This window comes from Aythya ferina, assembly GCF_964211825.1.
Source record: "Aythya ferina genome assembly, chromosome: 3".
NCBI lineage: Eukaryota > Metazoa > Chordata > Aves > Anseriformes > Anatidae > Aythya > Aythya ferina.
Genome location: NC_140298.1, coordinates 103,664,120 through 103,678,487, shown reverse-complemented (window position 1 = coordinate 103,678,487; position 14,368 = coordinate 103,664,120). Strand labels below are relative to the sequence as shown.

At 36.1% G+C, this 14,368-nt stretch overlaps 1 protein-coding gene across 1 annotated transcript in view; it reads left to right on the top strand.

Annotated features, from left to right (window-relative positions):
- The window catches only part of MBOAT2 (membrane bound glycerophospholipid O-acyltransferase 2), an 86,086-nt gene extending 72,555 nt beyond the window's left edge, over positions 1-13,531 (top strand). Inside the window, exons 8-13 of the mRNA XM_084513620.1 lie at positions 1,413-1,605; positions 4,300-4,403; positions 4,744-4,808; positions 9,680-9,812; positions 12,465-12,616; positions 12,955-13,531. Of these exons, the coding sequence (XP_084369746.1) occupies positions 1,413-1,605; positions 4,300-4,403; positions 4,744-4,808; positions 9,680-9,812; positions 12,465-12,616; positions 12,955-13,177 (870 nt within the window). The 3' untranslated portion in view covers positions 13,178-13,531. The remainder of the gene's footprint in view (positions 1-1,412; positions 1,606-4,299; positions 4,404-4,743; positions 4,809-9,679; positions 9,813-12,464; positions 12,617-12,954) is intronic.
- Positions 13,532-14,368: the final 837 nt, after the last annotated feature.

Here is a 14,368-nt window from a genome sequence, read left to right as displayed (position 1 = left end):
TTTGTAAAAGTACAGCTGTGTGAGCTCCTTGTTTTTTCTTAAGATGAATTTCATTGAAAATTTTATTGAATTAAGTCTTCGCAACTTGTCTTCGTTGTTTAGGATCGATACTTTTTGTATTTATAAATAGCCAGCTTTTTATCTATTAGATATTGCCTACCAAAATCAAAGATCGATTAGTGTTAGTAATAACTGAGTAACATTTGGTTCTACATAAAATGAAGTCAAGAAGTTTTGTCAACTGAACTTTCTCTTTGCTCTTGCAAAGAAGGAGATGGATTAATAGCTGCTGGAAAAACAAAGGAACACGTTTAGAAAGCTAATGCCCACTACTTTGAACTCTTGTAATAAAGTATTGAAAAGAAGATAATTAGAATACAAGTAGAAAAAAATAACAAAACCCCAGCTTTAGTTGTTGATAGGTGGTTGCCTCCTGAATTATCCAGCTGGTTTGTTTAACTGGCTGGGTTTTCTAATCCTCTCTGATGATCTGTGTGAAATGCATGCAGTCTCTGAAGTCAGCAGTTACCATCTGATCTGGAGGTGCTTGGTTAGTGTGTTCCTACAGGAATTTGCACAGCCCGTGCTATCCACCCTTGGAATATGGATGATAGCAACTACTCAAAGCAGTGAACGTCATGCATTAGTGCTCTGTGCATCTTATAACAGAAACTTAGAAATGCTGGGTTCCTAAAAATAGCATACAGTTTACTGTGGTGGTTATAGCAAAACTGAATTTTGGGGCAGTTTGAGTCCAGATTCTAGCTGAAGAACTTATTTTTAATGTGTCTGTGAGCATATAGCTTGATCATTCTAGTTGGGAAACCAGATCTTTATAGTACTGAGGCATTTTGGTTGTAAATTCATAAATTATTTCTTTATTTTACTGGTTTAGAATTTAGATATTGTAGTAACCCAACAGAGATGATTGATATATGGAGGTGGGCAGCAGTTGAACACCTGTATTACGCCAAAGATTACCAAAAATGCACTAAAATTTTGCCATTATTTCTGGGATCCCTGCAAGAATTGTACTCATCTCATTCTGTGCTAGGTTGTGTTCTTTGTGTTGCGATGTCTTAGCATCTTGGTTAGGCAGTTTGACAGTGGAATAGAAACTGGTGTTGCAAAAGATCTTCCCATTATTGAAAGGGTCTTCTAGTGGCTCAGTGCAGTTGAATTTGATTTTCTGAGTTTGCCAGATGATGTGGTGCTCACAGTGTCATCAAGACAAAGATATTTCATGAACCTCTATAAAATGTTACCAACTGTTTTAAATTTGGTAGTAAACGTTACTGAAAAATTGTTGTATATATACATTTGGTTGGGGAAGGAGAATTATAACTTGCCCTTGTTACCATAAGACTAACTAAAAATGAAGCTTACAAAGTCTCTTATCTTAAACTTTTCAGATAGCTGTGGCACAGAAACTCTTAGTCTGTGGACTCTCCTTACTCTTTCACATGACTATTACCAAAACTTTGCCTGTGGAATACAACATTGATGAGAACTTCCGAGCTACAGCATCATGGCCTGTAAGGTTTTTCTACCTATACGTGTCTCTTATGGCTGCCAGACCCAAATATTATTTTGCATGGACTTTAGGTAAGTACAGAAAAAACCACCCACAGCTATATGCATTGAGTTTCATTTGAGATGCTGCACGCTATGTATTAAGAAGTGACAGTGCCCTCTTGAGGCCTTAGGCAAACATTATTATATTTAAGTATTACAAGGGATTGTCAAATATATTGAACAGTGTCTTTTCTTTGTGAAACAAAACCTATCATAAAACTAAGCACAATGTTGTGACAGTATTGCAAATGAGATCGTGGTCTACTGAACAAATCTGAGTGAAACGTGAGGGTTTTTGGAGAGTGGCAGTGTTTTAATGAGCAATGTCTTTTTTGCCTTTTAAAAATTATGGAACTAGTTTGATGTACAGTCCCTGGGGGTGCTTTTGTGTTTTGTTTTGTATTTGGTTTTGATTCTTTGCCTTATTCTAAGCCTCTTTCTCTGGTTCGTTAGCAGTAATTTGCTTGATGTTTTTTTTTTTTCAAGCATGAAGGGAAAACGAGTATATTGAAATTCAGATGTGTAATAGTGTTGTTAATAGTAGATAGTGTTGGCAGTGGTGTTTCCAGAATTTGATGGATGACACTTCATTTTTAGTCTTTGCTTGCGAAAAATTCTACTTGACAAATGACAGGGCACCCATAGTCACCCATCTAAGACACTGAATAGATGATACAGTTTAAACTATGTTTTGCTTTTCATATGTTATTTAAAATAAAAGAAAGACAAAACAAATAACAGCAACAACAACAAAACAGGAAAACTGAATGCTGTATTTATATAAGCTGGCATATTGGATGTGTCTCACAAAACAGATTTCGTTGGTTTCCTCCTCCTCTTCAGTTTTACATATTTGTTTCATAAGTCCTAGGAGAGAAAATCTGTGGGAAACAATGCAGTAAAGAAAGCCTCAGTGTAGCAGAGCAGCGTGACTCATTTACAGCTGCTGGTTTCATTCCCGGTCAATGAATGAAGTGCTTTCAGCACGTCTGGATATAGTAATTCTGGGGCTTGTTGTGGAATGAAATATTTTTGAATATTATGCTCTTATGCACCAATACCATTGTCTGTCAAAAGCAGGAGTCAGCTGAAAATTGAATAATTTTCTTCTTTTCCTCCCTGTCATTCTTCAGATAGATTTCTACTTCTGTTTGCTAGCAGAGTAATGTTAGCATTCTTTTGGTAAAATACTGACAAAAATATACCATATGAATTCTGTACTTTTGGTTTGCAAAGTAACTTTTTTCAGCTTTCTCCTTCATCTAAACTTCTAATGGTGCGAGTTGAATGTGCAGAGCCCTTAACGTTTTTACTGGATGTTACACTTTTAAGTTGCACATCACTATTTTTTGCACTAAAGAAAAAATATCTGTTAATAAAATGATACTTACTAAATGCTAGCTAATAAAATGAGCATTCTAGCTGTAGTCTTTGTGCTCTAGCCAGCAAGGGATTGTGGAGTTCATGTATTCAGCTAACAGCGTAAAATTGTTGTCTAATCTTTGCAGGTGACAGCCAGATAGATATCTTTTAAAATTGTTGATGAGGGGAAAAAATATTATAAATTACCCTGTATTAAATCAACCATCACAAAGCCCTCTTCAAGACCTGTGAATAGTTGGAGAAACTCAGCCTCAGGAAAAGAACTGTTAGAGTGTTTGGATCAATCACATCTTTGATTTTCTGAGTATGTTGGATTAGTACCTTGAAAAAGCTGTTGAGAAGAAAGGAAAATGAATTGATGAATTTCACTTATGTATCACTATTGTATAAAGTAAATTCTTTTTAATATAGTAATAAAAGTTGAGGATTTTTTCTTGCCTTGCTAGATGTAATTTTAAAAGGGTTATGGTGTTTGGGTGCATGCACCCAATGCCTGGCTCAGCAGAGGCAATATTTGGGAAGGACTCAGTTTATGTTTAAGTGGCCATCCTAATTTGAGAAGTTCAGCTGAGGAAGCTTTAGTGCCTGAGCTGACAAAGCTGAGCCAGAGGTGAGTACTGAAAGCGAGAGGTGATGTTCAGGGTGAGACCCCTTGCTTTTTCCTGCACAGTCCACATGATGGTAGCTGCTTTCCTGCAGAAAAAATATGCTTTGTTTGGAAGTATTTGAGCTTTGACATGCATTGTAAACACTCAGAAGTGAGATGTTAACAGCAGCCTCGTGTCATCAGTGGAAGTCTGACAAATTGTGCACTGCTTAGTAAATTTGCTGTGTACTTTATTAGGCCTTCACTGGTTACGTGTGGTGCTGTGAATGTGCACCTAACTGAATCGTGCAGGTTTATTGGGCTTCAAACATCGCTACTGCTGCATAACAAACACTGAAGCCGTGTACCTGAGAGTTGAGCTGCTGTCTCAAGTCATCACAACCAGCCATGGTTTTGTAGTCTTGATGCATCTCATTGAGTTTGTTTTTCGGTCAAATTGCTCAAGCAGATCTAAGTAGGCTGTGTGAGAGAGGGAAGCATCTGTACTGTGAGGCAAGTAGTAATGCCACCCATTCTTTTGCTTCAGTACAAGTTTTTTTAATTGAAAGCAAGTATGTTGCTTGGATTGTTTGCTGTTTGTTCAAGCATCTAATGCAGTGATCCTCAGTACTTAAAAATCTGTGTGTAGCCTTTGAAATGTTACAAATATTTTGAACAACTACATGCTGTGTACCGCACAATGTTTGTAATACTGGCAGTTTATAATTCCTTTGTTTCTTTTTGTCCCACTGCAGCAGATGCAATCAATAATGCAGCAGGGTTTGGCTTTAGAGGCTACGACAAAAATGGAGTTACACGTTGGGATCTCATATCAAATCTGAGAATCCAGCAAATAGAGGTTTGTTCACTGCTCTTTTAAATAAAATACGTGCCCATGTATGTATTTAATTGCAACTTCATTAACTTTATCTAAGCATTTTGTTTATCAAGATAGTGAGTATGTTTTAAATCAGAAATGACAAGTTCACACCCTTAGGGAAGAATGGAAAATAGAATCTGCTTTGAATATGTTTAACTTGTCGGTTGATTTCCAAAATATTTTGTGCTTATAAATAGTTGAGTACATTCCTTATTCAGTTAATCTCAAAATATTTTTGAGCAGTTTATATGCCAGAATTCTGGAATATTTTGTAACATTTCACAATTACTGAAATAACTGTTTTTATTTTGTTTTACAGTCTTCCACAAGTTTCAAGATGTTTCTTGATAACTGGAATATCCAAACAGCTCTTTGGCTTAAAAGGTATTTATTTCTTAAAGGCAAGCTTTTCTGCACAGAAGTTTCTAAAATAAATATTTCTTTGAAGATAATTTAGCATTTAAAACTAGAGCTCACAAAACAGTACAGTTGTTTAGCAACTGCATAGAACATTCTTCTCATAATACTTGTATTAAAGCCTCTGAATTTTGATCACTTATTGTAAACTGTCAGCTAGTGATGGAAACTGTTTAACTTCAGCACTGGCTATAGGGAACCTAAAAGTATTAATCTACGGAGGAATCTCTTTTCTTTTTTTCCTGTTTCCATTCAAAGCTTTGCATGTAGTTGAGAGCAGTAGGCAAAGCATACATCTTTGGCTTCTAGCCTATGGAAGCTCTGAGTTTTTTAGCCACACAGTGATACAGGAACTTCCATACATTCTCTGAGAGAACTTTCTGCACTCCTTCTGCACCTCCATGGGTGCATGGGCAATATCAAACTGTACAGTGTACTGTCAAAAAAAAAAGATAAATGAATATCCCCCAGATGCATTTCTTCCCTTGTCTGGAAAACAGGCATAGTGCCTGGTGAAGTAAATGATTCTACTTCTACCACTTCTTTGTAGTAACTAGAAAGTAAAACAAAGTGTTCTTGAGAGCAGTACAAGGGTTTTGTTTCCCTTCTTCTGGATTATCTATATCTTCGTATAGATAGTCTTTTAAAAATAGGTGCAAGTTTAACCTAGACCCCCCATGTTGGGATCACTCAGAGGACTTCATCTCATTCTTGGATGGCTGGCAGCAGGAAATTGCCTCCATCAAATTTCTTTGTAGTCAATGCTCTTTTTTTCCATAATTTCTTCCCTAATTATTTATCTGACTTAGTAATAAAATTTAAACAAACAGGAAAAACAAAACAAAACAAAACAAAACACACACAACAGAAATGGAATTTCATGTGAGTCTAGTTGGCTCCATAGGCACTAGAATCTGTTGTTAGGACAGCAAGGAAGAATTGTATGCCACAGATACAAAAGTATATAATTTAATAAAGCAAGTTTAAAATTTATATATAGAATAGAAGTTTATCAGTATTAAAACTTAGTAAGGTTATATTTCAGTAACCTTTCAAACCCTTACATTGAATGATTTTAAAGGAAAAATGGTTTACTGTAGAAAATATTACCGTTACCTTTGAACTGGAAGGAGAAGAAAAGGCAAATCAGTTGCTCTTACTTACATTAAAATAAGGTGCCAAAATAAGTTAATGCATCTTCTTTAATAAATATTTTTAGAACAATTGGAGAAGAATCTCTGAGGATAGTCTAAATATGTATTGATTCTTGCCACAGTGAAAGAGAGATAGGTGGAAAGTTTTCTTAAAGTTAAATTTTGAATAAAAGATTGTTTTAATGACTACACACAAGGACTACAAGTAGTGACACAGAATATATAATACGATTGCCTATCACTTTGCTAGTTGCAATGCTACAGCAGTTTAAATAAGACAAGCTCATGCATCACTTTAAACATATAAAAACCTTTAATACCTCACTTATTTACCGTTCAGAGAAGTACCTAAAATCTTAGATATGTATCTCACAAGAAATATAGAAATGCCAAACAGAAATATTGTTTCTGTTTCTTTTCTGATGCTCTCAGAAGAGAAGTCATCAGAATTATAGGTTTTAAATCCCGATGGTGTGAAAAAAAAAACAACAAACCCTTTTATAAAGACTGTTACACAGTTAACTGGTCTACAGATCATAAAGTTTAACGAGCATATCAGAAAAATCTAGCAGTTCAGAAGTATTATGGTTAGACGCATGCATTTCAAAATAGATATTTACACATTAGCATGCATCAGCAATATGTATATATCATGATAATGTTTCCTCATTGGGAAATTCCTCAGCCTGTTCATTCTTCTTTTGAAAGGAAACATCTAATTATGTGTGCAAAACTTGAATGGTCCTTGTTTCTCTCTTCTGGCTTCTTCCCAGACTTCTTGTCTTCTTACAGTAGATGTAGTACTTCTAAGACCTCCAAGGTCTTTCCCTGACTTGGTACAGGCAGGATGAATTATTAAAATGGCTTAATTACCTTCCTTTTCTTTAGATAACACTCCTGCTAGTACATCAGTATTGCATCTGTCTCTGTTTGCAGCAGCAATCGACTTTATTCATGCTCAGCTGATACTCAGGTTTTTCATCATCTTTATGATCATTACTTTTCCGCTAGTGTTACATACATACACAGTTACTGGTTTGTATCTTCCACTGTTCTTAGAGGTTCTAGACTTTGGACTTCATCTTACTGATTTCAAACCATTTCACATCTGTCAAAGATCATTTTGGATTCTAGTTCTTTATCCGATGAGAATACAATGCACATCTTCTCTACCTCACCTTCCCTCCCAGAAAGAAGGAAGGGAAGACAAGGTGAAAAACACACTTCTTAGCCTACCACCCAAGCTAGTAATAAACGTATAGAACCAGGCCAAGGACAGTACCTTGCTGAGCAGTTGATGCATCTTCGCACTGCTAGAGCAAATCTCAAATAGCCTGAACAACCCACATCTGAACAGATTTTCTGAGCCTGTTATGATGACCCTGTTTCCTTGGTTTGCTTTTAGGAATGTCAAGTGAAGCATTTGAACAGAATTTCTTATTGAAAAATCCACAGAGGCATTTTTAAGCTTACTTTTAACTCTCTGGAATTGAAGCTTGATGATTGTTTCTATTATGTATCCTGTCTGACTTGTGTTGATATGACTGATATTTTTCTAGTTAATGAAGTTAAATATTTAGCTCCTGAATTTCTTACAGGGGAAATTCTGCTCAGTTAAAGTAGCTTAAACTAAAGAAAAACGAGTTTTAATCCATTTATCAATATATTAATGTTACGTAATTAACCAGCAGTCAGTGAAATACACATTCAGGATTCATATCAGTACTAGAAGAGGTAAAATTTTGTAACTGCATGTTGTGATTTAATAAATTTCTAAACACTTTTCTGTAGCTAATCCCAAAGAGTTTTAAAAATGCACGTACACGCCCACAGTTACATGCAGCCTGCCTACACGCCAAAGGGCATGCAGGTTACAAAAACACACCTCCTTTTTCCACGTGTGAGCCTCCTGCTTGTGCACATTGCCAGTGGGAGAGTGAGTTCCCCAGTTTCATGTGAACCCGATGATTCACATGCCAATTAGAAAAAGAGACAACGAGTTCACAAGCATGCAGCTGATAGGGGTGAGATATTGCTCCCTGTGTATTGCACACTGTACTGACATTCCCCTTCCTGGATGAAGGCTACGTGGTGCCCACATGGAGGGCTGCTCTGTCTTGGTTTTGGCTTGTGGGGTGACCTCTGGCAACGTGAAACCAGATTTTGGCTCTGGGTGTATTATTCCAAGGCATCTCTGAATTGCTGCAATTTTTCATGCTGCTTTTGTACTTCTTTTCAGGCTGACACCTTCTTTGTTTCAAAAGTCTCTTTGAAATTCCTGGTTATTGTTTAATCCGGCCAACATTACTTTCTTCATTAAGGTTATCTATTTTGGGCAAATTACCTCAGATAGTTTTGTGTATTACTTACAGGTATACACTTGCACCCTACTTCAGGCCCACATTCTTATCTTAACAGCTGTTGTTAGCAAAGCCCTTTGGGAGGGGGCTGTACTGGTGCCCCACACTGAAGAACTCGTGAGATAAAACTCATCACATCTATTTGTCTGAAATAAGTTAGCAGAATACACTTTTGATCTTTCCCTGTTCAAATCCCATCTTTTTACCTTCTGCTCTTTAACACTGACTGTATTACTTAGCCCTAACAATCTTTTCTATATATAGAAATAGTAAAATAGTTAAATAGCGAATGTTTCAGTTTTATGTATCATTAGCTTGTCTTCCTCTTTCAATAATAGACTTGCATTCTCTTCTGTCTTCCTGTTACATGCTACGTATTTATAAAAACCTTTTCACGTATTGATGTCGATGCCCTTTTTTAGTGAAAACTCATTTTTCTATGTTAGTCTTAGATTTCTGTTCATGCATGCTTGTGCTGTTTATTTTTGCTTCACTTTAGTATGCATCTGTTTCCATATTTCCTATTGCTTTTTGGTTTTCAGATCATTAAAGAACTCTTGATGAAGCCATATCAGGACCTTACCATGCTTCCTATCATTCTTCCACATCATGATGGTTTGTCACTGTGTCATTTAATGTTGTCTTTTAGAAGCTACTGCCTCTCTTGGATTCCTTTTTCCCTATGTCCTTCTAGAACTCCTTATTGTAGGACTTTGCCAAGTAATTCAGAGTCTGTTTTTAAACAGCAAAGTTCAGCATTCTCCTTATTTAATATTCCTGTGTCCCTAGACTCGTTAATTATCACTTCATCATCATGCTCACCTGATTGCCCTACACACACATGTACAACTACAATCTCTCTGATACTCAAAATTGAAGGTAGTTGTTACTTTTCCCCTTCACCCGTAAACAGATTTCATTTTATGAAATATATATATCAGACTTACTGCAAGAGCTTGTGGGATAATCTGTGCCTTCAGTCTAGCTTTTCAACATATTTTTAGATGGCTCAAGATCCCTTATTAATACCAACACCTGTCTTTGGATGCTTCTGTATCATTTCACTCTGAATAAGTACCACAAATGATGGCACTCAGCTTACGTTAGCACTGAGGGGTTAAATCTGCAGCTCTGAGTAGCTTTAGATATTTTTTGTACGACATAATGTAATGGCAATGTTGTTAAATAATAGTAAACTACAGTTGCATTACAAATATTATGTTAGAGGTGAACCTGCAAAAAGTATAAATGTATAAATAGTAACAGGAAAGATTGATGATCTGTCTCTCATGTTATTTGTCTTGGTTTGTTTTTCTTTTGTTAGAGTGTGCTATGAGCGAGCCACCTTCAGCCCAACCATCCAGACGTTCATCCTTTCTGCCATTTGGCATGGGGTTTACCCGGGATATTATTTAACGTTTTTAACAGGAGTACTAATGACACTAGCAGCACGAGCTGTAAGTACCAGCCAAGTTTCTTCTTAAATAATGAGTTTTGTGAAATAAATTTGAGACTGTTCTGTAGTCCAAAGATATGCTTTACAGATGACACAAACAGTGTCTGGTAATGTTTACTTTTTAGTTATGAGAACAGTGGGAATTATTAATTATAAAGAGGGAGTAATTAGCAGAATCAAGCAAGTGTGCGCACATCCTATAACATCTTTTGTAGCATATCTTTTGTGTGAACTCTTCGTCTCTTGTAACTGATTGTGTGTTATTATGCCATGCTGAACAAGATGTTATCTAGGATCATTCTGAAAAAAACTCTCTTATCATTGATGATCATCAGCTTTAAATTTGAGGGTCAGTGCTAGATATTTATAGACTCCATCCCGTCCCTAACTTCTGTCCAATACTGTTATAATGATGGCAACTAAAGAACACTCCCCCTCAACAGCAGATAAACATCTCTAGTGCAGTTACTACTTAAAGCTGTCCAACCAGCAGCACAGTAATAATAACAAGCTTTTGCTGCTGCTATTTAGAGCAAAATGGACCCAGCAAATCTGTCAAGAAATCTCTCACAGTCCTGCTGGAGAAGCTGAATAAGAACAGAGGCAGGTTTTTCAGCTGCTCAAGGGGAAAGAGGAGCAAAATATTCAGATGTCAGCCCAGAGCAGAGTAGCAGACCGCTTTTCCACTGAAAGAGCCAGGAGACTGAGAAAGGAAGCAGACTGCTCTTTTTTGCTGTAATAGCTAGGGGAAGGTAGGTACTTCAGATTTAGATTGTTGCTAACAGTAATAAAACAGCTGCTTCTCTTACTTCATGGAGATGTGGGTATAGTCTTTGTTTGACAGAATTGACTCCTTTCTTTAGAATAAGTGTATTTCCCATCTCCATTCCAGTCTCTGTCACAGTGAACTTTGGCATCTATCAACGAGGGGCAAAAGCCAGGGTTCAGGGACAGTTCGCAGGTAGAAGTTGTGTTTTCTCAGCAGCACAGGTCCAGTAAATCAGACCGCTTCCTGCACTGAGTCCTGGGCTTTGCTAGGAAGCTGTGTTGTATTCCCATTTCATACCATCAATCAATAAAATATTAAATAAAAAGATTTTCTGTTGCTGTACAAACAGGTACTTAATACTAACCGGTAAGATACATTAGAGGCACTTTAGCATATTTGTATTTAACTCTATTAGCCTTTATTAAGACTGAACAAATTGGCAACTCTGATTCACATTTTCTTCTCCTGTCATGCCTAAATGTGTATTCAACTTGTTTTATTCCCTTTAATCATTACATGCTTCATAATCAGATGTTTACTATGGGCAATTATAGATTTATCTTAAATGTCATCCTTCAGGTCCTACAGTACTCCATTTCTCTACAAGAAATTCTGTAAAACTTGGATGAAGCTTTACAGACTCAGGAACAAGTCACTGTACGTGGTGATAGGAGAAAGCAAGGGAGATGACAGGCAGCAAGGTAGAAGGATATGAGGCTAGAATGATTTATCTGTCTTAGCTTAACTAACAAAGTCGGAGTGGGAATGTGATACGTACATGGGAATATGGGTAAAAAGGGCAAGAAAACTGAAAAAGGGTTTTAATGTTTTTAAGGGTTTTAAGGAAATCAGCATAAGCCAGACTAGAATTACGTTTTGGCAGGAAGCCTTCGGAGGAGTCGTTAGTGGAACAACCTTTCATGGAGGGCATTAGTTAATTTTCCTCCACGTCAATCCTAAAATCTGTATTTGTCAGGTGCAGGAACCCTGTTGGAGTCTGGAAGTCAGCAGATGATTGAGATAATTTAGGAGTTATTTGGGGGGAAAATGTAAGTAGGAGGAAAACGTAAACCTCAGAGGAATCAATTTTGTATCTATATTACCAAGAGGGATTGATGACATCCCTACTTAAGACACTTGTTCAGTGGACTCATATTAGAGGTTCTGTCTCGTCTTAAACAAAATTGAACTCAAGTCTAATTTGGGATTTTTTGAAATACCTTCGGTATTCCATTATTCAAACAGGATTTTACAAGCAAAAGAAGACTTAGCATAGGAAATAATGAATCTTTTTATAATAGTTCCTCCTGATATTAGTTATTATTAAGACTCCTGACATGTGTCATTAGAACTGACATTTGGAATATTCTGGTTTCTTTTTCTTTTTCTTTCTCTTTTTTTTTTTTTGTTTCTTTGTTTTTGTTTTGTTTTTGTTTTTATCCCACTAGTCTTAAAATACATCGTAGCCATTTATGTTAGCTGCTTATTACACAGGGGTTTTCAGCAGAAGCCTTCTGGTTTTCATTTACTCCAAAACTGTGTATTTACAAAATGTCTTGGTATAGAATAGAATGCCTGCCACATTTTAGTCTGAAGATGCACTGGATTTAGGGCAGATGGGTGCGTATGCATTCTTTTAATTTGGTTTAAATTCCTAAGTAGTTAAAATTCTTGCACTGGATGAAGCATGCTATCCTAAAAGGCAAGGAATTTGAATTGACTCCCTTTGAAGTTAATGTATTTTAAGTATTTTAAACGGACAAGATGCTTGTCCAGACGGTAGCATTTCTATTCATCCTATGAACTTCATGGAAAAAATCTATACAGGAATATAGCAGTAATTAGTTTATCACTAATCTAACTTACTATTATCTGCTTTTTCAGATAAGAAACAATATCAGACACTATTTTGTTGAATCTCCTACTCTTAAACTATGTTATGATATTGTAACATGGATGACAACTCAAGTAGCAATAAGTTACACAGTTGTGCCATTTGTACTGCTTTCTGTGAAACCGTCTCTCACCTTTTACAGGTAAGCACGTTCTGATTCCTTTCTCTTTAACTCAAAGGAAATAGATATATTTTCTGTGGCAGAAGATTTCTGAATCATACTAGTGAATCATATTAGTGATAATTATCAGATTTGTCAGTTGAGCAAGCTATTTGTATTCTAACATGTGAGCTTGGTTTTTGTTTAAGAAACCATGAACTTTTGTTTAAGAAACCATGATGTTTAAACTAAGATGTTTAAGAAACCGTGAAAAGTACTGTATGCAAATAGGTCTCCTTAAGTATCTCATAAGACTAGTCAAGAGTTTTGTTGAACCAGTGTTTTTACTTGTTGTTGTGTTTTTTCTGAATTTTTTTTAGCTCCTGCTATTTCTGTCTTCATATTGCCAGCATCCTGGTGCTGTTGGTATTTCCATTGAAAAGAACTCAAAAAGGAAGTAAAAAGCATGAAAGCACCCAGCCTGTGTGGTCCAAAAAACTAGAAGAAGAAAACCTTTTGCAAAAGAACAGTTATTCCACAACAAATAATAGTTTCAGTCAGAAAGAAGAAATAACCTGCAGATATCAAGCACTAAAGCAGTGATTGAGGAATACTATGATGAATATATTTTGTATGTTTTCAGAAACCCATTTTTAGCACCTTTTAAAGGGGTTTGTATTTGTTTGCAAAGATGTTTAGTATGAAAAGAATGCATTACCTAGGAAAATCACATACAATAGCAAGACTGGAAACAAAACAGATTAACCCCTCCCATGCCATGTCCCTGTGGGTCACGCCTTATATGAAGATATTACCATTATTTCAATGGGCACTCAGGACTTGCAACGTATGTCCATAGGGTCATATGTGTGCCCTTTGCTGAATGTACGTTGTGTATCCCAAGGCACTGATGGGGTGAAAATAAAATTGTGTCAATCTAGGATTAACAAATGGAAATGAAGTTTTCCAAATGAATGACTTGCCTTAAACCCTCGATTTACTGAAAAATTGTTTCTAAGTGGTATTTTCAAGACTGATTTTGTGGAAAGCGTATTTCAAATATATGATCATATATGCTATAAAGAAGATACAAATATGAAATGCAAAGTCATTAGAAGGTTTTCGAACCTCCTCTTTAAAAGGGAATTGCAATAAGCATCTCAGTATTTGGAGGGTTTTCTTAAAGTATCTCAAACAATTACAGTACATTATGGAACTGTAAACTTTACTGATGCCAAATTATAGTTAGGTTTCTGTGATGAAGAGTCTAATTCCACATAACCCTTCTGAATGGATTAAAAAAAACACCACACACACCTGGAGGTTCACCTTTTCCAGAGCTTGACAGCTCCATACTGTTTCTTTACTTTAAAGTATAAAACCACTACAAAGCATCACCAAGTAGGCTTTGCAGCTAGAGAAGGAAAGGCAGCTGTAGGACACTGAAGACATTGTGCAAGCAGCAGGACTTCAATGAAAACGTGTTTGTACCCTTAAATATCAGAAATACTTGTTCTAGAATAGAACTATTTTACCAAAAAATGATTTTTAATACTTAAAAACAAAGTCATTTTGAATTTTAAGGCATACAGTAGTTAGTTGATGATGCTTGAGGTGTAAAAATGTCAAAAATAACTTGAGATCTAATTCATACGGTGAAATGTGAAATCCCCATGATAACCGAGTTCCTTATGCTTAATCATTGATGGCCCTTTATGCAAAGAAGTATATGAATTAGAGGAAAAGATTTCTTTTTAAATTAGGATTTAAAATGCAGATTTCACATAGTATTTG